Here is a 24,681-nt window from a genome sequence, read left to right as displayed (position 1 = left end):
GGGTGCCAGTTTGAGTTCCCACTTTTCCACTTCTGATCCAGTTCCCTGCTAATGACCTGGGGAAGCAGCAGAGGACAGCACAGGTGCTTGGGCTTCTGCACCCACTGGAAGACCAGGATGAAGCTCCTGGCTCATGGCATCAACGTGGCCCAGCCATAGCCATCTGGGGAGTAAAATAACAAATGGAAGATCTCTCTCTTTGGCTCTCCCTCTCTCTCTGTAACTCTGTCTTTCAAAATGAAAAAATGTTTTTATTTTAAAAAGTATTAAAACAAAGAACAGTTACAGAAACACATGAAACTGTCTATATTTTATTTTTTAAAGATTTATTTATTTGAAAGGCAGTGTTACAGAGGGGGAAAGACAGAGACAGAGAGAGAGGAGAGCCAAAGAGAGAGAAAGTTACCACAAGAAAGTCTCACAAGGGTGAGACTGGGTCGGGATGAGGCCAGGAGGCACAAGCTTCTTCCATGTCTCTCACAAAGATGCAGGGGCCCAAGCATCTGGGCCATTCTCCAAAGCTTTCCCAGACACATAAACAGGGAGCTGGATCAGAAGTAGAGCTCCCAGGACACAAATCAGCACCCAATTGGGATACCAGTGTTCTAGAGAGAAGCTTAATCCATTGTATCACAATATCAGTCCTTACTACAGGACATTAACTGTACCTCTGGCTCAATAAAAAATGATATAATGGGCTGGCACTGTGGCATAGTGGGTAAAGCTGCTGCCTGCAGTGCTGGCATCCCATGTGGGTTTCAGCTGCTCCATTTCCGATCCAGTTCTCTACTATGGCCTGGAAGGGCAATGGGAAATGGCCCAAGTGCTTGGGCCCCGACACCTAAATGGGAGACATAGTTGAAGCTTCTGATTTTGGTCTGGCCGAAAGTGACCATTGCAGCCATCTGGGGAGTAAATCAGTGGATGAAGACCTCTCTCTCTCTATCTCTCTGCCTCTCTAATAAATACATAAATAAATCTTTAAAAAGCAAACAACATAATGAAAAGCACTAGATGTCACTGGAGGTACAAAGCAAAACTATGACTACACCTCAGGAAGTAAAAGTATTTGTAGGAAAAGTAAAAAGATAACAAGGGGGTTGGTGCTGTGGCGTAGCGGGCAAAGCCACCGCTTCCACTGCCAGCATCCCATATGGGTGCTGGTTCGAGCCTGGCTGCTCCACTTCCAATCTAGCTCTCTGCTATGGCCTGGGAAAGCAGTAGAAGATGGCCCAAGTCCTTGGGCCCCTGCACCCACGTGGGAGACCAAGAAGAAGCTCCTGGCTCCTAGCTTCAGATTGGTGCAGTTCCAGCCACCGTGACCAACTGAGGAGTACACCAGTGGATAGAAGACCTCTCTTTCTCTGCCTCTCCTTCTCTCCCTGTGTAACTGTGACTTTCAAATAAATAAATAAATAACTCCTAAAAAAAAAAAAAAAAAGACAACAAGGTAGAGAAATCAAGGCACACAAATCTGAAGTAGAGAAACCTAAATACCACTTTGCTATTGGGTTAGAACAGTAACAAATATAAATAATATACATAAATTACTTTAAAACACACATTATAAACTCTAATTCTAAAATCAAGATGGCTTAGACATTGTGTTTCTCTTTTCCATTCCTTTTCTCTCTGACACAAACACACATATACAGGCTTATTTCTTCCATGAAAGAAGAGATAATTCAAGGTTCATTCTGCCCTTAAAACTTTGTATGTATCCAGGAGTACCTTTTACCCTTCTATTCTACACAATAGATTAATTAAGAAGCATTTAAAAAAAAAAAAAAAACAAGTGGAGCGGGTGTTGTAGCATACCAGGTAAAGCTGCCACCTGTGGCACCAGCATCCAACAGGGGCGCAGGTGCAAGTCCCAGCTGCTCCACTTCTGACTGGGCTCCCTGCTAATGGCCTGGGAAAAGCAGTACAGGAATGCCCAAGTACCTGGGCCCCTGCTACCCACATGGGAGACCAGAAAGAGCTTCTGGCATTTGGCTTTGGCCTGACCCAGCCCTGGCCACGGTGGCCATCTGGAGAGTGAACCAGCAGATGGAGGATCGCTCTCTGTCTCTCCTGCTATCTCCATAACTCTTTCAAATAAATAAATAAATCTTTGTAAAAAATACAAAACTAACAATGAAGTGATATTACCACAATCTATGATTTATATAGATTTTATTAATTTCAACTTTTATGAGTTACTTCAACTAAAGATTTAATCATCCCAAATTAACAAAGAAAACTAGCCACCATTCAATAATTCAGAATTGGTCAAGGAATTTTCAGTTAAATATTTTGAGTGAAATTCTACTGCATTAATAAAAGTTCAACTGAAAATTGTATGTTACACTATCCTAACATTTTAACTCTAAAACATTTTGTAAATGCTATCAGAGTGGTAAGTGAAACTATTCCCACTTCAGAGGAAAACTCAAAGTTCTGGTAGGGAAATACAGTATACACAGTTATATGCGTGTGTGTTCACCTGCACATGAAATCATTTACATTTATATATCAATCCAAAGCTAAAAAGCCTAATATATCAATTAAGAATACATAATTTCTGCATTATCTACACACCTACTTTAATGCAGTATCACTATACTCTACCAGATACTTTCAAAGACTCAAAGCTCTTTGAAGTTTTGCTTACCTGCTTAACATACTCAATTAGGTTTGGGATGCAGTTAATTTCAAATCTAAGGTTTTTCAGAGGTTCAAGCCACTTGCCAAGTTCTTAAAAACAAAAGAAATAATTTATAGTATTTAAAAATAAAAGCCTTTGTAGCAAGAGAAGTAAAAGCTCTCCAAAGAAAAACACTACCAGATCTATAATGATTTCAACAACTTTAGTTTCAATAAAAGGATGAATTGTGTCTACTTCTATAAGTAAGCTTTAAAATGAAACAGTATTGCTTCAAAAATAAGAAATGTTCGAATGCATGGGTTTGAAACCCAGCTTGGCTTCCCATTCTAGCTCCTGTTAAAAAGCAACTGGATGGCAGAATAATGGCTTAAGTACTTGGTCCCTGCCACCCACGTGAAAGACATAAACTGAGTTCCAGGCTCCCAGCTTTAGCCTGGCCTAGGCCCGGCTGGTGGACATTTGAAGAGTGAACCAGCAGATGAAGACCTCTCTCTCCCTCTCTCTCTCTCTCTCTCTCCCTCTCTCTGTAACTCTGCCTTTCAAATAAATAAGTAAATCTTTAAAAAAAAAAAAAAGTATTCATAGTAATATTCTTTTTTTTTTTTTTTTTTGACAGGCAGAGTGGACAGTGAGAGAGAGAAAGGTCTTCCTTTGCCGTTGGTTCACCCTCCGATGGCCGCCGCGGCTGGCGCACTGCGGCCGGCGCACCACGCTGATCCGAAGGCAGGAGCCAGGTGCTTCTCCTGGTCTCCCATGGGGTGCAGAGCCCAAGCACTTGGGCCATCCTCCACTGCACTCCCAGGCCATAGCAGAGAGCTGGCCTGGAAGAGGGGCAACCAGGACAGAATCCGGTGTGCCAGTGCCGCAGGTGGAAGATTAGCCTATTGAGACGTGGCGCCGGCCCATAGTAATATTCTTTATCTTCCAATTTTGAGGACAGCACAAATGTATTAATGCACAAATAGATCTCTACAGTGTATTTAGATAACATAGTCTTTAGAAAAACACAGATAGTAAAACAGACACACAGGGATAACTATACTCAAAATCAAACTTTTGAGCCTGTCTTTAAAATAACTTCCAGGGGGCCAGTATTGTGACTTAGCGGGTAAAGCCACCGCTTGCAGTGCCAGCATCCCATATGGGCGCTGGTTCAAGTCCCAGCTGCCCCGATCCAGCTCTCTGCTACGGCCTGGGAAAACAGTAAAGGATGGCCCAAATGCTTCAGTCCCTGCACCCACATGGGAGACCCAGAGGAAATTCTTGGCTCCTGGCTCTGGATTGGCCCAGCTCCGCCCATTGCAGCCATCTGGGGAGTGATCCGGTGGATGGAAGATCTCTCTTCTGCCTCTACCTCCCTGTAACTCTTTCAAATAAATAAATTAACTAAAAAAATTTAAAATAAAATAACTCTTCCACTTTGTTCACAAACTTCAACTAAACACCAATTTTTGTGACTTTCCAAAAAAGAGCACTTTTATACCTTTTTGTTTATATATTAAAATGTTTAAAAGTTTCACAAAATATCATCATAAAAGGTAATTTTCAGGAAGTTAAAAACAGGATAGTAGGTATATTATCAAAACCTGATAATGCACTAATTACAAATATTCTTAAGTTCTTTCCTTTGTGTATCATAAATGCCTACCACAGTAAGTTCAGGTACCATACCTTGCAGCTTAGCATTATTTTCATCTGCTTTACAAAGCTTCAAGAGAGATGCTGCATGTTGTTCTAGCATTTGGACATCACTGGAAGACTGAACCACCACCAAAATAAGTATGCATGCATAATTATAAGCTACTGACTTCTTAGACTTGGAATCACTGAAACAAAACAAGGTCATTAAGTTTTCGGTATGAAAAGAATTTTTCAACACTTCTAAACATTTTTTTCTACTTAAACAGACCAAGGAAATTTACAGTGAAAGGTGAATAACTTAACTGAAAACATTTTATAGCTCACATCCAGTTCACCTAAAAACACTACTTAATAGTATATAAAAGGGCAGGCATTGTGGTACAGCAAGTAAAGCCACTGTTTGGGACACCCAAACCAAATACTGGAGTGCCTGGGATGGAAACACCCTGGGAGGCAGATGGTGGTTCAAGTACTTAGTTCCCCCTACTACTCTACCACTCCATCGAAGACCCAGATGGAGTCTGAGGTTCCCAACTTCAGTCTGGTCCAGCTCTGGCTCTTGCAGGCATCTGGACAGTGAACCAGTAGATGGGAAGATATCTCTCTCACTGTTCTGCCTTTCAAATAAATAAGTAAATCTCTACAAAAAGTATATAAAAAGAAACGCATATATTTCACAATGGAAAATACAATAAAACTCTACTAGAAATAAGATCAGCAGAACCATAAATAACAATACACACCTCATTAGCAAAGACTAGGAAGTATATTTCATTGGTCTCCTTTAAAATAATTGTAAAGTCTGGATAAACAAGAACAAGTATGATCATTTGCCTCTACAAAACCATTAAGATAGAGCTAGGCATCTATCTTAACAGAAGCCACAGCTGTCTGCCTTTCATAGGCCTCCCCCCAAAAAAGATTTGTCACTCAAGGAGTCATACCAATTCCCCACAGTAAGGGCAGTTACCTGGATGCCACTGCTTTGTGTAACATGAGCCAGGAAGAGGCTCTCTTCTCATATACTAAAACCCTGTGCCCTACTGGGCAAGCTCTTCAAAACTATTATCATTCTCAATTCCCCTCATCCAGTCAAAGCAATTCTGAAACCAGAGCACCACGAGTGGTTTAGAAGGCAAGGACACATGACAACAAGAGTCCTGACTACTCTTAAGGTATATTATTACTGTGCCTTAGGGCACCCTCTACTCAAACCAGAAGGGGTATTATAAAGGCAATCTTCGTCAATACTAGGGGGGTAAAAGCTGCTTGAGGGTCCATTTCATCGCTTTACAGCTATATTTGATACATTAGAGTTTTCTGTCATTCTACTCCTTAATTACCAAGTTATGTGTTATGTCAAAAATAAGTATAGTTTTTATTTTCAAGGCAACCCCTTCTTTTAAGAAACTAGCCCATTAGTGACCTAGTTTTCTACCATAATATTTTAAGGAGTAAACAGAAAATTACCCTAAGGCTTCTTTGGAATAGTACTCCATTAGTGTAATAAGACTTTGGAGATTTTTCTCAAGACTGAAAACATGGCCAACAGCTGAACGACCCACAGAATTAAAAGTAATCAAATAAAGATTGTGAAGGGTTCCCAAGAGATCTGAATGGTCAGTTTCTTCACTGGCTGTACAACGCTGAAAATGGCTGAACAGTTCTGTAATGCACTGTAATGTCTGTGTTGAGTCCTGTAGCCACAATGCAAATGCATCATCTATAACACCATCAGACTGGAGTCCTTCCTCTTCATCTTGATCATAAAGGTGACAGAGAGCTCGAATCAACAAATTTGTTGCTTCATATTCCGACATAAAAAAAAGAAGACCCTTTTGTGACTGTGCAAGAAACTTTAAAACATCTTTTGTAGCTTGCAATACACCAGGGTGGGCACTTGTTACTGGAATTGACAGAAGCAAGGTAACCAACTCCAAAAAATGATGGCTGTGAAGATACCTGCAGGGAAATCAATTGACATATGTCAAATCAGTGTAACCCATTCTGCATATACTTAACATTCACTAGAAAGGAGACAGGTCCTGGCTGTTTCACTTCTGATCCAGCTCCCTGCTAAGGTGCCTGGGAAAGCAGCAGAAGATAGCCCAAGTGCTTGGGTTCCTGCACCCATGTGGGAGATCTGGATGAAGCTCCTGGCCTCTGGCTTAATTATCAGCCTAGCTCCAGCCATTTCAGCCAACTCTCTCTCCCTCCCTCCCTCCCTCTCTCTGTAACTGTGCTTTTCAAATAAATAAATCTTAAAAAAAAAAAAAAGAGGGGCCGGAGCTGTGGCGCAGCGGGTTAACACCCTGGCCTGAAGCACCGGCATCCCATATGGGCACCGGTTCGAGACCCAGCTGCTCCACCTCTGATCCAGCTCTCTACTGTGGCCTGGGAAAGCAGTGGAGGATGGCCCAAGTCCTTGGCCCTCTACACCCATGTGGGAGACCCAGAGGAAGTTCCTGGCTCCTGGCTTTGGATCGGCTCAGTTCCAGCCATTGAGGCTGTCTGGAGAGTGTACCAGCGGATGGAAGACCTCTCTCTCTGTCTCTACCTCTCTCTGTAACTCTGTCTTTCAAATAAATAAAATAAATCTTTTAAAAAAATTTAAATATATATATATATATATATATATATATATATTCAAGAAAAGGTTCTGTGAGGCTGTCTCCTAGCTAGTACTGAATGTATGTTCAAAAAATAACTTGACAAAGTTTCTCTTTCCAGAGCTAACTATGACCTTCAATTTCTGGGCTTTCTTTTCAGGACACTTTATCAAATGCTCTTTTTTCATCATGGTCCCTTCCCTATTGATGGCCTATGTATGTGAATCAGTGTATCCAGAAAAAATATAGCATATGCACTAAAGAAAAACACACTATATTCTGATTTATTAGATTTGAATTAGAATCTCTAGGGGAAAAAATCTTTGAAATGATCAGGTTTTAGCAGCTGAATAGTTAATATTACCACATACAGCACTCTTATCAAATCTAAGAATTATTCTGTAGTATATGTAGTTTTAGAGAGAAAAGTCTCAATTTATTTAACACTCCAAAATATACACAAATGCTATATACAATGTCTTTGAGCATTAGTTTCCTTATTTTATGGATATCCTTTCTTACTAGAAGGCCTCCCAGGTTTAAATTCTTCTAAGACCAAATTTTTCAGAATGAAACTTAACCAAATTTTTAAGGAAAAGGAAAAAGAAAAAAAAGCAAAACAAGAGTAACCTATACTTAGACAAAATAGACTAAGGCAAAAACTGGGGGGCCGGCACTGTGGCAAAGCGGGTAAAGCCGCCACCTGCAGTGCCAGCATCCCATATGGGCGTTGGTTTGAGTCCTGGCTGCTCCACTTTTGATCCAAGCTCTCTGCTATGCCTAGGAAAGCAGTGGAAGATGGCCCAAGTTCTTGGGCCAATTGGGGAGTGAACCATCAAGTGGAACACCTCTCTCTCTCTCCCTCTTCCTCTCCCTCCTCTTCTCTCCTTTCCCTCTCCCTCTCCTCTATCTGTGTAACTCTGACTTTTAAATAAATAAATAAATCTTTTTAAAAAACTCATGTTTTACAATAAAGGAAATATAATCATTAAAAAAAAAAAAAAGATAAAAACTGAGGCCAGCATTGTGGCATAGCAGGTAAAGCTGCCGCCTGCAGTGCCAGCATCCCATTTGGGCGCCGGTTTGAGTCCCAGCTGTTCTACTTCCAATCCAGCTCTCTGCTATGGCCTGGGAAAGCAGCAGAAGGTGGCCCAAGTCCTTGGGCCCCTGCACCCGCATGGGAGACCCGGAAGAAGCTCCTGGCTCCTGGCTTTGGATAGGCCCAGCTCTGGCCATTAAGCCCATTTAGGGAGTGAATCAGCAGATGGAGGACCTCTGCCTCTGTAACTCTGCCTTTCAAATAAATAAATAAATCTTAAAAAAAAAAAAAAAAAGACAAAAATTATAGACAGTCATGAGAAAATGATCAAGGGACCAATTCAACAATATGACTATGAATATAAAGGCACCTAATGCCAGAGCACCCAATTTTACAAAAGACACATTATCAAATCTAAACGAGAAACAGCTTTAATACAATCGAGTCCAAATTCCTTTGCCAGCATTCCAGGACCTTTGTTTCCTCTAATCTCACTAGATGAAGTACTTCCTCCAATTACAGGGCAGGCATGAGGGTGGGTGGATGTAACAATCAGTAAGCAGGTCATTACCAGTTTCTCCCCATCAACTGTGTGAAGGCATTACTTCTTTCCCTACACTATCTTCAGTCACTCTTAGCACATGATTTCACCTATTTTATTAAAAACGGAGTTATCAGTAAGAAGCTCCATACCTTTACTGTTTCCGACACTACAAACTTATCCATATTTGCACACTCAACAAGGTTTTCTTTCTCCTATCCAGGGCATATCTCCTATAGTGTACTCTTGATCTCACTTCCTCTCAATCATTGCTCTAGCAATTATGATTTCTTACTCCTATACTAACTTTTTAGTTAGTGGACTAACTAATGTTACATGGTTATAACTTTAAAGTAAAGTTAGTTACTCCACTAACTTTTTAAATGAGTCATTATTTACAAACAATAAAGATGCTGGCCGGTGCCGCGGCTCAGTAGGCTAATCCTCCACCTGCGGCGCTGGCACACTGGGTTCTAGTCCCAGTCGGAGCGCCAGATTCTGTCCCAGTTGCTCCTCTTCCAGTCCAGCTCTCTGCTGTGCCCCGGGAGGGCAGTGGAGGATGGCCCAAGTGCTTGGGCCCTGCACCCACATGGGAGACCAGGAGAAGCACCTGGCTCCTGGCTTCGGATCAGTGCGGTGCGCCGGCCATAGGGTGCCGGCCACAGAGCCATTGGAGAGTGAACCAACAGAAAAAGGAAGACCTTTCTCTCTGTCTCTCTCTCTCTCACTGTCCACTCTGCCTGTCAAAAAAATAAATAAATAAATAAATAAAATAAAGATGCTTAAGCCTGCCCCATTCCTAAAAAAAAAAATTTTTCCTTTTGACCCAGTGTCTCCTAGCTGCTGCCTCATTTCTTAGGTTCCCTCTAAGCCAAGTTGTTTAGAACAATGGCAGTCTTCATATCCTCGTTTCCCAGGGACTCTTCATCCCCATTCCATCTACTACTGGCACAAGGAACAGCTTTTTTCAAAGTCCCAATTGTAATCTAGATTACAAAACTCATTACATGATCTCCTGTCCTTATATGCAAATGGCTACTCTGCCCACCACTTCCATTTCACTGCTCCTCACGCTTCCATCACTGATCCATTGATCTCTCCACCACAATCTGTGCAGGTTGTTACTACCTAGACTCAAGGTTCACTTTAGGCCTCTAAAGCTTCTTCTTTCTCCAAAGCCGTTAAAGAGCACCCAGACCACACGCAGAGGGAAGCACAGAAGTTCCAGGAGTAAAAGCTCGTGGCAGACAAGCTTCAGCCAAAGCAGCCAGGGGTTGATAGACAAATGCCCCTGCCTGAGTCTTTGAATAACCAGAGCTGAAGATGCACTTCAACCAGTTCCTCAGAGGGTCCCCAGTGAGATGAGCCCCAGTTAGCCACAGAAATAAAAAGTTCAGTAACATTTCCTTTACTAGCTCTTCTCTTCCCCTTATTCTCTTCATGCATAATGTACTTCCTAGGATATCTCTCAAAACAAAGAACCTGCACCCAAGACTTTGACTCAGTTGTTTTTGGGAAACGCAAACTAAGATCAGATCTGGTAACTTCAGTTGGTAATAGTAATGAATAGGTACAGATGTTAGAATGGACAAGTACCTGAGTTCCCAGAGGTGCATTATGCCACAAATCAAGGCAAAAAAACACAGAAATAAAAATTAAATAATTAAAATGTCATTTTCCACTTTTCCCTTAGTCAGAAAATTATAGGTAAGACATTAAAAGCAAAGCCTCAAAAATTAAAACAAACTAATTTTAAAAATCCATGGGGCAGACCAGGTTGTACAGAAGGTAAAACCACTATTAGGGATGCCTATAGCCCATATCAGAGTATCTAGTTCGAGTCCACAACCTCTTTTAATCCAGCTTTCTGCGAATAAAAACCCTGAAAGGCAGCAGATGATGGCTCAAGTACTTGGTTCCCTGTCACCCACACAGGAGACCCAAATGGGAATGCTGGGCACCTGGCCCAGAACAGCTACTGCAGGAACTTGAGGGTTGAACAAATAGATAGAAGATTCTCTCTCTCTCAAGTGAACCAGCAAATGGAAGAGCTTGCGTTCTTTCTGAACATCTGGGGCAGGAAGTAGCAGAGTGAAGATATCTCTCTCTGCCCCCCCAACCCTACTTTTCAACTAAATAAAAATAAATAAACTTTAAAAGTAAAAGTAAAGAGGGCCAGCACTGTGGCAAAGTAGGCTGCAGCACTGGCACCCTAAATGGGCACCAGTTCATGTCCTAGTTGCTCTTCTTCCAATCCAGCGCTCTGCTTATGGCCTGCAAGACTAGTGGAAGACAGACCAAGTGCTTGGACCCCTGCACCCACGTGGGAGGCCCAGAAGAGGTTCTTGGCTTCAGATCAGCTCAGCTCTGGTTGTTGTGGCCATTTAGGGAATGAAACAGAGGATGTAAGACCTTTCTCTGTCTCTACCTCTGTAACTCGGCCTCTCAAATAAATAAATAAAATCTTTTAAATATATATATGTGTGTATGTATGTGTATATGTATGTGTGTGTATATATATATATATATATATATATATATATATATATATATAGTAAAAAACCTGCTGTGGATGCTGGTTAACTAGGGAAGCAGATGGCACAAACAAGTGGTAATGAAGTCTCAAAGATAAACTCTTCAAAGATACCTTTAAACATGACTGCAAAATTAAGTTAAAAATCAAACATATAAAATTGTCTCTAATTATTTGTGAAATATATTTCCCCAAGATAAACAAGTCTTACCTAAACAGAACAGGGTATGGATCATCTCTCTCCGGAGGTCCAGTAATTCGTGCCATTGTTGGGAAAGACTTAACAGGAGGCTGAATCATAGTATGAGGTGCAGTTTCCATTAAATGAAAAACTTCTTCTAGGAGATTAATAAGCTTTTCTATTTCTCCTTCACTTATATTTGAAGATTCCAAAAGATCTATATCCATAGAAGCTTCTGCCTCATTTTCATATTCTGGGTTTGTTCTTTCGAGTCCAGCATCTGTGTCATGATCAGGTTCACTGTGGTTAGGAACAGATGAAGTCTTCTCTGCTAAATGGTCACCAAGTCTTTTAATTTCTGACAAGATTTCATAGAAATGGCATTTCTGAAGAATAGCTGAACCAGCAGTAACAACCCTCACAGTCTGATCTAAAAGTATGAGCTCCAGGAGTTTCTGATAGCCACTTTTTTCACTCTGCCTACCTCTTAAAAAAGCTTCCATTCCTTCTGTCATACTAATGACACTGTCCAAAGCTTTAAAGGCATTTAACTTAAGGGAAGATGAGACATGATCAGCAAATAGAAGCTCAAATAATCCACTGATCACTCCTGCTTGTAGCAGTCCTGTGACTCCTGGCGTTCCACATTCTGCTAGTGAGGATACTAATTTGGTTCCAGCTTTGAGCTGTCGGACATTTAAGGCAATGGGTTGGCGAAAGGCTACTTGTAAATTTAAAGCTTGCATGGTCCAGTCCACCAACTGGCCAAGAGAGTCTTGTTTTGTATTTTTTAACTGCAAATAGCTTAATCCTTTTATTATTAAACTTGGGATTTCTTCTAAAGCAGTTACCCATTTTGCACCTCGGTCTTCCCGATACAAATCTAACAGTTCAGTTAATTTCACTGAGGCTTCTATTGCTCCTGAATTTTCTTTATCTGGACCTTGATCCTTCATTCTACTTATTTCAATTTCAAAAGTAGTCTTGTATGGACAGCTGAAATATAACAGTGGTACAAGCTCCCTGTCATATGGGTCATATGTCATAGGAGGAACTGAAGCTAAATCTTCAGCAGTGTATTCAACATCAAAGTTTGGGTACTTAAATGTTTCACGCTCCAGATCAGCAATTCCATCTTCATCGCTGGAAATCTGTTCGTAACCGTCATCCCCTGAAAACCAGTTTCAATAGTATTTAAGTATTATACCATTGTTTTTCAACATGTAAATCCTGGTTCATTAAGAAACTTCAATAAGTAGTATGGCAAACATTAAGAATGATTTCCTCAATAAAATAAACATATGATCCAGCATTTTGTCAACAATAACCAACATTTCATACTCTCTCATAAAATAATAATAATATCTGTTCAGCTTTATAACTAATGCTAACAGGAATTTTTCCTCACAGAAGTAATATTAGACATGTCTCAAAGTAATAAAAATACTTGCCTTAGGAAGGAAAAAATGAAGCTAACTTCTTCAGAAATTCTTTTTTTAAGAAGGAAAAAAACTTTGTGGGCAAAGATTATATTAAATTAGAAATACCATAATGATATAATTATAAAGAAAAAAAGAAAGAAAATGCCTCCAGAGAATTCCTCCAGTCCCCATATGACATCCTCTGCTTAGCCTTAGCAACACACTCATATTGGGAAAGATAAAGGCCTATAGAGGCCTAACTCCAAGACAAGCCAGATGTCATTTATAAAAGTCAAATTAACCAGCCTGGTTCTTTCATCTTCTATAACAGGATGTCTTGTAATTAAGAAGATTGCATGATTTGGGAAAAGAACCAGCAAATGAAAGATATTTCCTTTCTCTCTCTTTTTTTGTTCTCTCTCTCTGTCACTCTGCCTTTTTTTTTTAACATTTATTTATTTTTACTTGAAACTCAAAAGAGTTTGAGAGAGAGAGAGAGAGATAGAGAGAGAGAGAGAGAGACCTTCCATCCGCTGGTTCACTCCCCAATTGGCCACAACGGCCAGAGCTGTGCCGATCCGGGGAGTTTCCTCCAGGTCTCCACGCAAGTGCAGAGACCCAAGGACTTGGGCCATCCTCCACTGCTATCCCAGGCCACAGCAGAGAGCTGGCTTGGAAGTGGAGCAGCCAAGACTAGAATTGGCGCCCATATGGGATGCCGGCGCTTCAGGCCAGGGCGTTAACCCGTTATGCCCTGTCACTCTGCCTTTTAAAATGATGAAAAGAAACAAACTTTCTGGGGCTGGCACTGTGACACAGTAGGCTAAGCTTTCCGCCTGCACATTGGCATCCCAATTGAGTACCGGGTTTGTTTCGCAGCTGCTCCTCTTCCGATCCAGGTCTCTGCTATGGCCTGGCAAAACAGTGGAGGATGACCCAGGTATTTGGGCCCCTGCACCTGCATGGGAGATCCAGAAGAGGCTCCTGGTTCCTGGCTTAGGATTGGCCCCGCTCCAGCCACTGCAGCCATTTGGGGAGTGAATCAGTGGATGGAAGACCTTTCTTTCTGCCTCTAACTCTACCTCTCAAATAAATGAATAAAATCTGAAACTTTCAAAAAAAAAAAAAAAAAAAAACCGCTTGCCTGATATCTAACTACTACTAACCAGTGAAGTGCAACAAACATAAAAAAGATCATCTGGTAAGCTATGAATGGGGAAAGCTGGGGCCAGTGCTGTGGAGGAATAGTGGGTAAAACAACCGCCTGCAGTGCCGGCATCCCGTATGGGCACCAGTTCAAGACCCAGCTGCTCCACTTCTGATCTAGCTCTCTGCTATGGCCTAGGAAAGCAGTAGAAGATGGCCCAAGTCCTTGGGCCCCTGCACCCGCGTGGGAGACCCAGAGGAAGCTCTTGGCTCCTGGCTTCAGATCGGCGCAGCTCTGGCCATTGTAGCCAATTGGGGAGTGAACCAGTGGATTGAAGACCTCTCTCTCTCTCTGCCTCTCCTCCTCTCTCTGTGTAACTCTGACTTCCAAATAAATTATTAAATCTTTGGGAAAAAGAAAAAAGAATGGGGAAAGCTAAATAATTTAATTATATGTGTATTCTGTAATCAGCTTGTGATACTGAAATGATCCTTACTATTGCAGAAAAAAGCCAAGGCAGATTATCTATCATTCTGCATAAATGCTTTAACATTACATGTCATTTCATGGACAAATTAAGAGTCAATTAACTTAAAGATCTCTTATTCTTTGTTTTCAAAAGAAACTCAATTAAATGACTAACACATACTGGAGCTGTCATACTAACACATGTCTGTGTAACCGAGATGTTTCCCCTGAATTCCTAAAAACGTAGCATTTTCTGAAACATATAGGTGGCAGATTATCTTTAAGCATTCCACCCAACTTACAACACTACTCTTTCCTGAAAAAACAGCCATCAAATCCCTAATCGCCATTTGTTTCCTACATGATCCTATTTCCCTGATGGCAACTCATATTGTAGAAAGTCAAACAGAATCTTTTTCTCAGGAAATTGAACATGACACCTAAATGTAACCAGGCAGTTTAGGCTGCTTGGTAAAACAGAGGAGACTAAAGCTGTGGGGTGAATAAACAACAGTCAGCTGACACAGAATTAAATAGACACACAAAGCAAAGAGATGGAAATCCCACTTCTAGTCATGTTTTGAAGCTAAGCTACATTCTGACCATTGGGTGTCTTGAAACTCATTTATCTTGCTGTAAGTTCTCTCCAAGCTACATCAAGTTAGTTTCTGGTTCTTAAAACCAAAAAATCCCAGTTTATACAACCCACCTTCACCTTCTTCATCCTCTTCACCTTCCTCCTCATCTTCCTCTTCCTCCTCAGGAATACTGTCTACTGTTTGGCGATCATCTTCATCTTCATCATCTTCCTCCTCTACATCCACATCATCTTCATCATCTTCTCCTTCTTCCTGCTGCTCCTCTTCTACTTCCCCTTCATCAGAATACTGACCTTCCTGAGGAACAGAACTCCGATCAGGAGAAATGGGCTCAAAGTAGTCTTCTCTATGCGGAGCATCCTCTTCCTTGTCACCAGACACTGAAAAATGGAGATTTGAGGCACAGATCATTTTAATGGTTTAAATAATATGCAGTAAAATAGGAAACTGCAAGTACTTAATAACATTTTAGATGATTTAGCGCATAAATACTCTTAAAAACTGGGGAGGTAACAATTGCTTTTTAAAAAGTCTTCATACAGGAAGAATTAATAAAGTATACTATTTTATGTTCTAATACCATAAACTCTAACACCAAAACTTTTCTTTTTAGCAATTAACCATACAGATTTTTATCTTGCCTAATACAAGTACATACTACTTATTTTTGATACTATACCTACTACAATACACTGAAATACTAGTTTCAAAACAATGTTAGCATAGCTTCAAATGAATTTTCTCTTTTTTAAAAATTAAAAAAAAAACAATTTAACTTGTTAACATAAAAACACAAGGAAATATTGCTCAAGACAGAACAAGAGGGATGAGGCATTCATCGAGATTTGATTAACAGCACCCAATTCTTTTCTTTAATCAAAAATACTACTTTAACATTAAAGATGGAGAGAAAAAAAGCCCTAGCACTGCCTTTAATTTATACCTGGCAAAGGCATAGGCTCATCTTCATCATCATCAGGTGGAGGGGGTCCTGGAGGAGTTCTTGGTCCCCTTGGCTGTGGCCTTGGAGGGCTTCCATTAAACTGATCTTCCTTCTCCCCATCAGCTATAGGTTTATTAGAGACAGAAAAAACTTTGAATTACTCAAATATAATTAAATGAATGCATCAAAAAATGCTTTCCATCAGCTGCATTTTCCATCTTCAGAATTTATTGGTAATATACTTTCCTCCCCAGCATCTTATCAGAAATTCTGCTAATTAACTATATTAGTGGAGACAGAATTTCTTGACTTTCCAACTAGCAAAATATAATGTATATGTTTAGGTATAATCCAGAAAAACGAAAACTTATTTTCATAAAAGAAAATATACACAAATGTTCAGCTTTAACTGTAATAGCCAGTAACTGGACACTACTCACAGGTGAACAATTAAACTGGGACACGTTCATACCGCTAACATTACTCAACAAGGAAAAAAAATAATAAACTACAGGTATACACAACAAAGTGGATGAATCACAAAATAATTATAGTAACTATAAAAAATTCAAATTAGAAGCCAGCATTGTGGCACAGTGAATAAAGCTGCCACACACAATGCTAGCATTCCATTTGGGTGCTGGTTTGAGTCCTGGTTGCTCTACTTTCAATCCAGCTCCCCATTAATGCTCCTGGGAAAGCAGCAGAGGATGGCCCAAGTCCCTGGGTCCCTGCATCCATGTAGGAGATCCAAAAGAAGCTTCTGGCTCCAGGCTCCTGGCTTTTTGGGGAGTGGGAGTGAGACAACTCTCTCTCCCTGGCTCTTTGTTTTTTTTGTTTGTTTGTTTGTTTGTTTGTTTTTTAAAGTTCAGCTTCAAAGAAACTTATTACCCAATTCTATTTATATATCATTTGTGAAACAATATAATGATAGAGCCCAGTGAACAGATTAGTGGTTGCCAAAGGTTATTGATAATGGGTGGAATGCACACAGTAGCCATTGTGGCCCTCTGGGGAGTGAACCATCATGATGGAAGACTTTTCTCTCTACCGCTGCCTCTCTGTAACTCTACTTTTAAATAAATAAATCAATCTTTAAAAAAAAAAGAAAAAGAAAAAAAAAGATTTACTTAGTTATTTAAAAGAGTGACAGAGAGGGAGAAAAATCATCCATCTGCTGGTTCACTCCCCAAGTAGGGCTGGGCTAGGCTGAAGCCAGGAGCTCTACCTGGGCAGGAACCCAAGTACTTGAGTCACCATCTGCTGCCTCTCAGGCTCATTAGTAGATAGATCAGAAGCATGGATTAGCCAAGACTCAAGCACTCAGACGTGAGACATGGGCATCCCATAAAGCAGCTGCACTACAACATCTGTCCTTGAATCACCTTTCCTTACTGTAATGGACCTAAATTTCACTGGTAAAAGCAATATAATAATCGTACCATGTTTTGGATTCCTTTTCAAATTTGGTTGCGGCTGGGGAGGTGGTGGAGGTGGAGGTGGTGGCGGTGGAGAGTCTCTGTCATGACTTATAACTCTATCCACTGATCCATATATTGCCAGTGTCAGACAGTTGTACCAGCCTCTTAGCACCAGACCATCAGTATTCACCTGATTTTGAGAAAAAAAATTTTCAAATTAATGTTTTAATATGCCAGAATTATACCATTATCAAATTAATTTATGATTCAACAAAAATCTAAAAGTATGCTGAAAATGCAAAGGTCAGTACTGATGAAATTCACCCAGGGACACAGCTTTCATATGGCCCTGCAGAGTTACCACAACCTAAATTTGTCCTAAGACTATATCTCATTCCTATACTTTTATGTCAACCCTGTTCAAAAAGCATACCTAGGCCGGCACCGCGGCTCACTAGGCTAATCCTCCGCCTTGCGGCGCCGGCACACCGGGTTCTAGTCCCGGTCGGGGCACCGATCCTGTCCGGTTGCCCCTCTTCCAGGCCAGCTCTCTGCTGTGGCCAGGGAGTGCAGTGGAGGATGGCCCAAGTTCTTGGGCCCTGCACCCCATGGAAGACCAGGAGAAGCACCTGGCTCCTGCCATCGGATCAGCGCGGTGCGCTGGACGCAGCGCGCTACCGCGGCGGCCATTGGAGGGTGAACCAACGGCAAAAGGAAGACCTTTCTCTCTGTCTCTCTCTCTCTCTCACTGTCCACTCTGCCTGTCAAAAAAAAAAAAAAAAAAAGCATACCTAAACTCCTAACCAAGAGAAATGAGAATGAAATTAAGCGAGAGGTACTGCTAATAAATAAATTAAACTCCAATAGCTACAAGATTCATGGAGATGAGCAAAAGTACAAATGTTCCCTCGTCTCAAGACTGAAATATCCAATTCATAAAATTGTACAGCATTCTTCTCACATGCCAAATCATACATGCAGGTGTATTACATGCACCCATATTGTACTCTGAAAGGGATGCAAAGGCAGAAAACAAATTGTTTTATCAGAGAAACTTTTTCATGGCTTCTCAGCCTTTTGGCTAAGATCAAGTATAGCAAAGAAACTCCTCCCTCAAAAAAAAAAAAATCAAAGATTTTACTAGTGCCATTAATTATTAATATTTCCTTATAAAATAAAAATAGCAACTAATGCTTTCCAGAGCCTATCTACATTAATTGCTAAATCTTCACAATAACTATGAGGTGGTCAGAGCAAACATTATCATTGTCTTATAAGAAATAAGAAAATTCCAAAAGCTTGAAGAAGAATCTGCACTAGAAACCAAAGCTCCTGACTTCTGATTTCTCTTTCCACTACACCTTAATAGGTAGAGATGAACTAATTAAATGCAGGCACAATAAGGCAGAAATCGTTATTCTCCTTGGTAGACTGCACAAAGGAAAGTGGAGACAAGAAAAAGTTCTAAAAGACTATATCCAATGACTTACAGACTCTATAAACAGCAATTCCATTGGAAGGAAGACAGACAGGTAAAGAAGATAAATTTTAGTCTAAATTAAATAGCATTCTGAGGATTGAATACCCATGTCTCCAAAAATCAAACAGCAAGCTGAGTAGTAGCATACTAGGTCACAACATATTTGCATTTCAGATCTCCCATTAGATCTTTCAGGATGGCATTTGCCAAATCAACAAAAAGGTATACTTTTATTATGAAAGGAGGAAATACAAATGATGTATTTTATAAAGAAACATTAAATAAAGCACAATAGTGTCAGATAATACCACATGTCAATACTGAACAACATAATCAAAGAAAGGGAAGAACAAATGCTGGCCTTTTCTGACTCAAATATAAGATTAAAAAAAGAAACAGTTTTATTACTCCATTTAAAAACACTCTCTAGATACAAGAGGAAAGAGACAAGAAATGAAATTCTGCTGCATTACAACTAAATAAGCTCATATTTTGTACCACTGATTTATTTGGATCAAAAATTTTGGACGGAGGTGAAAAATAACAGCAGTAACAAGTTGAAAAATTACTTCCACAATTACCTTTGAATTGGGTCTAAAGATGATGGAAGTATTCTCATCATATTCCAGGCTGCCAAAAAAGTAGGAATAAACACACAGGCTCAAACACTGAATATCACAGTTCATGAAGAAGTCTAGATTGAAATATTTCAACACAATGGAATACTAGATTTTTGTTTTGACTTAATAAGCCACAAAGTTTGGTTTTCATTTACTATCCTCCATATGTTATTATGAAAAACTGTAAATCACATTTCTAGAAAGTCTAATTTAATTGGTTTGGGGTAAGGATATCAATTTTTTTTAAAAAGCACCCCAGTAATTCTAACATACAGAGTAGAGAACCAGTGAATTATAGTCCTATAAAAATCTATACTAGGAGGGCCAGCATTGTGGCGTAACAGGTAAAGCTGCCGCCTGCAAATGCTGGTATCCCTTATGGGCACCAGTTTGAGTCTTGGCTGCTCTACTTTCAATCCAGCTCCCTGCTGACAGCCTTGGGAAAGCAGCAGAAGATGGTCCAGTGTCTGGGCATCTGCAACCCATTTGGGAGATCCAGATGAAGTTCTGGCTCCTGGCTTCAGCCTGGCCCAGACCAGCAGATGGAAGATATCTCTCTCTCTCTCTCTCTCTCTCTCTCTCAAAATAAATCTTTAAAAATATAAAAATAAATTTAAAAGTGCATACCAGGACCAAAATTTAAAGCATCTATTTTTATCAATTAGGTACTGACATAAGGGGAAAATCTCCTAAAATATTAAATAATCAGCTGCTTCAGTTTATATAGGTTTCACTTTTAAAAAGGGGTTGAATTATCTGTATAATAATAAATAAGAGAAGGATCAAGAAAAGAATGAGTGAAGTCTAAGAAACTGTTAAATCCTGATAAGAATAGAAATTTTTCCACATTTAAGCTGCCATTGAATTTTTTTTTACTTTTGTTTTCTAGATTTATTTGTTTATTTAAAAGTCAGAGCTGCAGACAGAGAGGGAGAGATAAAGAGAGAGAGAAATTGGCCAGCGCCGTGGCTTAACAGGCTAATCCTCCGCCTTGTGGCACCGGCACACCGGGTTCTAGTCCCAGCTGGGGTGCCGGATTCTATCCCGGTTGCCCCTCTTCCAGGCCAGCTCTCTGCTATGGCCCGGGAAGGCAGTGGAGGATGGCCCAAGTCCTTGGGCCCTGCACCCGCATGGGAGACCAGGAGAAGCACCTGGCTCCTGGCTTCGGATCAGCGCAGTGCGCCGGCCACAGCGGCCATTGGAGGGTGAACCAACGGCAAAAAAGGAAGACCTTTCTCTCTGTCTCTCTCTCTCTCACTATCCACTCTGCCTGTCAAAAAAAAAGAGAGAGAGAGAAATCTTCTACCCACTAGTTCATAGTTCACCCTTCAGATAGCCCAACAGCCAGTGCTGGGCCAGGGTGAAGCCAGGAGTCATGAACTTCATCTGCGACTCCCACATGGGTAGCAAGGGCCCAAGCACTTGAGTCATCTTCCACTGCTTTTCCAGCTGCATTAGAGGGAGCTGGATCAGAAGTGGAACAGCTGGGACTTGGCAGGCAGTGGCTTAACTCACTACGCCACAACACCAGCCCCTAAATTTTTTGTAAATACATTCTAAGTAAACTCATTTAATGGTCAATTTGCACACATTACAAAAACCAGTTCTAACAATAACTAGCATGTATTAAATAATCCAAAATGAGTCTATTAACAAAGGTCTCATTTTTACAATGTGACTATGGAATTTTAAATTGTGCAACTGTGTGGGGTAAGAACATATACAATATTACCTCGATATATATGTATGATTTTTTTAAGAATCAAAAAGCAATCTAAGAAAATTAGGTTACTATCAAATTATATGAATCACATGCATAAAAATGCAAATAAAATACGGCTAATATCTAAGACTTGAAATTTTATTTTGTGAATAAATTCAACATCCCCTTATAAGTTTGACATTTCTTTAATACTGCCAATTAAATAATTAAATCTTTCATTCTTGAGTCTATCTGGTGGTAGAACAGACATCTAAATTTAAAAAAAAAAAAAAACTTTGCTTATTAATTCAAGAGCTACTGGTGAAAATCACATAGCAAAGTACATACCTTCCCAACCTATCGAAAACGGGGGCACTTGGCTTGCTTACATTGTTGAAGAATAAGTCTAATTGAAATGTGTGTGGAGATGTTTCCCTGTGAATGAAACAATGTGGAAATGTCAGCCTTCATAACAATTAGTTCCTATATTACAACAAAACTAGTCAGTTCAAAATTAAGAGCAGTTCTAGGAGTAGGATATAATATTCCTATAATTTAAATAACAAAAGATATATTTTATGTAATTTTACTACATCCAATTCTCAAGTAGCCAACTGTTCACATTTAAGTATTACTGAAAATAAGATTTTAATCAAGTACATTCACCTGCTATATCTTTACTTCAAATATTTAAATTTTTAAATGTATTTTAAAGGGAAATTGTTCTGAAATCTAATTCTAATTGTGTAATTCTTATATATCACTGTTTCATTAGAAAAAAGAATCAAGAGCTAACTAATTTCAAATTGTATTATCATTATAATTTTACTTCAACTTAACCCACATTAATAAGACCATAAAAATAATTTTAGCAGAAGACCCCTAAACTGAAATCTTCATAAAAATAATTTACATAAATATTTTTGTAGAGTATATAGTCACAATTAAGACAATTTAATTTGCATTAGACTGAAATCTTGTTACACTTGCTGTAAAGATACTACATTGGGGCCAGTGTTGTGGTGTAGGGGGTAAAGCTGCTGCCTGCTACACTGCCATCTTGGGTTTGTGTCTTGGCTACTCCACTTCTGATCCAGCAAAAGATGGTTCAAGTTTTTGGGCCCCTGCAACCATCAAGAGAGTCCTGGATGAAAGATCGTTCTGTCTCTCCTTCTCTGCCTGTAACTGTGACTTTCAAATAAATAAACCAACCTTAAAAAAAAAAAAGTACTGTATTATCACACCCTTGGTTGAAATTCCTTGTGCACAACTAAAATCTTGATTTTAAATATCACAAGCTTTTTGTTGTTCATTTACATAAAAACCCAAATAGTAAAAAAAAATTAAATATATATATATATATATATATAAAATGTCCAGAGATCTATCAAAGAGATCCCCTCACGCACACCTAGTAGAAGTACAAATAGGTTCAAGAATTCTTGGCCAGCACCGTGGCTCAATAGGCTAATCCTCCGCCTGCAGCACACTGGGTTCTAGTCCTGGTCAGGGCGCCAGATTCTGTCCCGGTTGCTCCTTTTCCAGTCCAGCTCTCTGCTGTGGCCTGGGAAGGCAGTGGAGGATGGCCCAAGTGCTTGGGCCCTGCACCCGCATGGGAGACCAGGAGAAGCACCTGGCTCCTGCCTTCAGATCAAGCCGCAGTGGCCACTGGGGGGTGAACTAATGGAAAAGGAAGACCTATCTCTGTGTCTCTGTCCATTCTGCCTGCAAAAAAAAAAGAATTCTAGGCCAGCGCCACAGCTCACTTGGCTAATCCTCCACCTGCGGGGCCGGCACCCAGGGTTCTAGTCCCAGTCAGGTGCTCCTCTTCCAGTCCAGTTCTCTGCTGTGGCCCGGGAAGGCAGTGAAGGATAGCCCAAGTGTTTGGGCCCTGCACCCGCATGGGACACCAGGAAGAAGCACTTGGCTCCTGGCTTCGGATCATTATAGCAGCCATTTGGGGGGGGTCAACCAACGGAAGGAAGACCTTTCTCTCTGTCTCTAACTCTGCCTGTCTCAAAAAAAAAAAAAAGAAAAGAAAAAAGAAAAGAAAAGAAAAAAGAATTCTGAAAGGTAACATGGCAATACAATCCAGAAAGCTGAGAAAATGTTCACACATTTGATCCAGTTTTTCTAGGAAGTGTTTCTATCAAAATATTGATAATGCAAAAATAGAGATTTGTTTTCAAAAGGACATTCATCAGACTATGAAAATTAAAAATTAAAATTAGATACTCGTCAGATAAATTACAGCACACTCATTAAACTATGCAGCTACTCAAAATAATATATGCAAATAATATTTAGTCATGTGAAAGCACTCTTCATATAATATTAAATGAGAAGCTTTGCCTGTGGTGCAGTGGGTTAAGCCCTGCAATACTGGCATCCCATTTCAGAGTGCTGGTGCCGAGTCCCAGCTAATCCTCGAACCATCCAGTTCCCTGCTAATGCACCTGGGAAAACAACAAATAATGGCCCAAATGTTTGGGCCCTGCCACCCATGTGGGAGACCCAGATGGAGTTCCTGGCTCCTAGCTTCAGCCTGGCTATTACAGGCATTTGTGGAGTTGAATTAGTAGATGGAAGATCTGTCTCTTCCTCTCTCTCAGTATCACTTTGCCTTTCAAATAATTAAATACATCTTCTAAAAATGTTAAATGACGGGCTGGCACTGTGGCACAGTAAGTTAATCCTCCACCTGCAGCACCAGCATCCCATATGGGCGCTGAATGTAGTCCCGGCTGCTCCAATTCCAATCCAGCTCTCTGCTATGGTCTGGGAAAGTAGTAGCGCTTGGGCCCCTGCAACCACATGGGAGACCCAGAGGAAGCTCCTGGCTCCTGGCTCCTGGCTCCTGGCTCCCGGCTCCTGGCTTTGAATCCGCTCAGCTCCGGCTGTCGCAGCCAACTGGGGACTGAACCAGCAGATGGAAGACCTTTCTCTCTCTCCCTCTCACTGTCTGTAACTCTACCTCTCAAATAAAAATAAAAATCTTTAATAAAAAAAAAATGTTAAATGAAACAAAGGAATACACATAAAAATATATATATACAGTAAGATCAGATTAGCATTATGCATTTACCTTACCTGAACCATATGTGCCTAAAAAGTATCTCTCTGCCACCTGCCCTTCTTCAAATTAGACCCTGGCCTCAAGTATCTCAAGGGAAACAAAGGTTGGACTGGAGGTGAGAAAGAGCTGAAGTATAATTTTTTTACTTTACATTCCCCAAAAACTCAGTTCTTAGTCACTGAAAAACAAGGTAGAGAGACATTTGGCACAGAGGTTTAAGATGCCACTTGGGATTCCATATCCCATATTAGAGTGCTTAGAATCAAATCTTGACTCCACTTCTGATTCCAGTTTCCTGCTAATGTGCACCCTGGGAGGCAGCAGCTCAAGTACTTAGGTCCCTACTACAACATGTAAGACCTGGATTGAGTTACAGGCTCCTCATTTCCATCTGGTCTAGCCCTAGCCACTGCAGTAATTTGGGGAGATGGAAGATCTCTCTCTCTCTCTCTCTTTCTCTGAGTCTCTTTGCCTTATTTTGTTTATGAAAATAATCAATAATTAAGAATAAAAAAAGAATCAAATGTAATTTGATTGCAATTATAGACTCTTATCTTACATCCTGGTGACTCTACAAAAAAAAATCTATGCTCACAAAAGACACATTTAGGAA

General features: G+C 40.3%; 1 protein-coding gene across 2 annotated transcripts in view; it reads right to left on the bottom strand.

Moving 5' to 3' along the window:
• VIRMA (vir like m6A methyltransferase associated) overlaps positions 1 to 24,681 on the bottom strand; it is a 75,431-nt gene that overhangs the window by 32,252 nt on the left and 18,498 nt on the right. For both annotated transcript variants that reach the window (XM_062188236.1, XM_062188237.1), the window contains exons 3-11: positions 21,341 to 21,427; positions 19,252 to 19,300; positions 17,212 to 17,380; positions 15,770 to 15,892; positions 14,937 to 15,206; positions 11,222 to 12,362; positions 5,759 to 6,250; positions 4,319 to 4,473; positions 2,654 to 2,736 (exon numbers count right to left, since the gene is read on the bottom strand). In XM_062188236.1, the coding sequence (XP_062044220.1) occupies positions 2,654 to 2,736; positions 4,319 to 4,473; positions 5,759 to 6,250; positions 11,222 to 12,362; positions 14,937 to 15,206; positions 15,770 to 15,892; positions 17,212 to 17,380; positions 19,252 to 19,300; positions 21,341 to 21,427 (2,569 nt within the window). The remainder of the gene's footprint in view (positions 1 to 2,653; positions 2,737 to 4,318; positions 4,474 to 5,758; positions 6,251 to 11,221; positions 12,363 to 14,936; positions 15,207 to 15,769; positions 15,893 to 17,211; positions 17,381 to 19,251; positions 19,301 to 21,340; positions 21,428 to 24,681) is intronic.

Source organism: Lepus europaeus, chromosome 4, assembly GCF_033115175.1.
Source record: "Lepus europaeus isolate LE1 chromosome 4, mLepTim1.pri, whole genome shotgun sequence".
Lineage (NCBI taxonomy): Eukaryota > Metazoa > Chordata > Mammalia > Lagomorpha > Leporidae > Lepus > Lepus europaeus.
The sequence above is the reverse complement of the archived record's forward strand: the minus strand, read 5'-3'. Positions and strand labels throughout refer to the sequence as shown.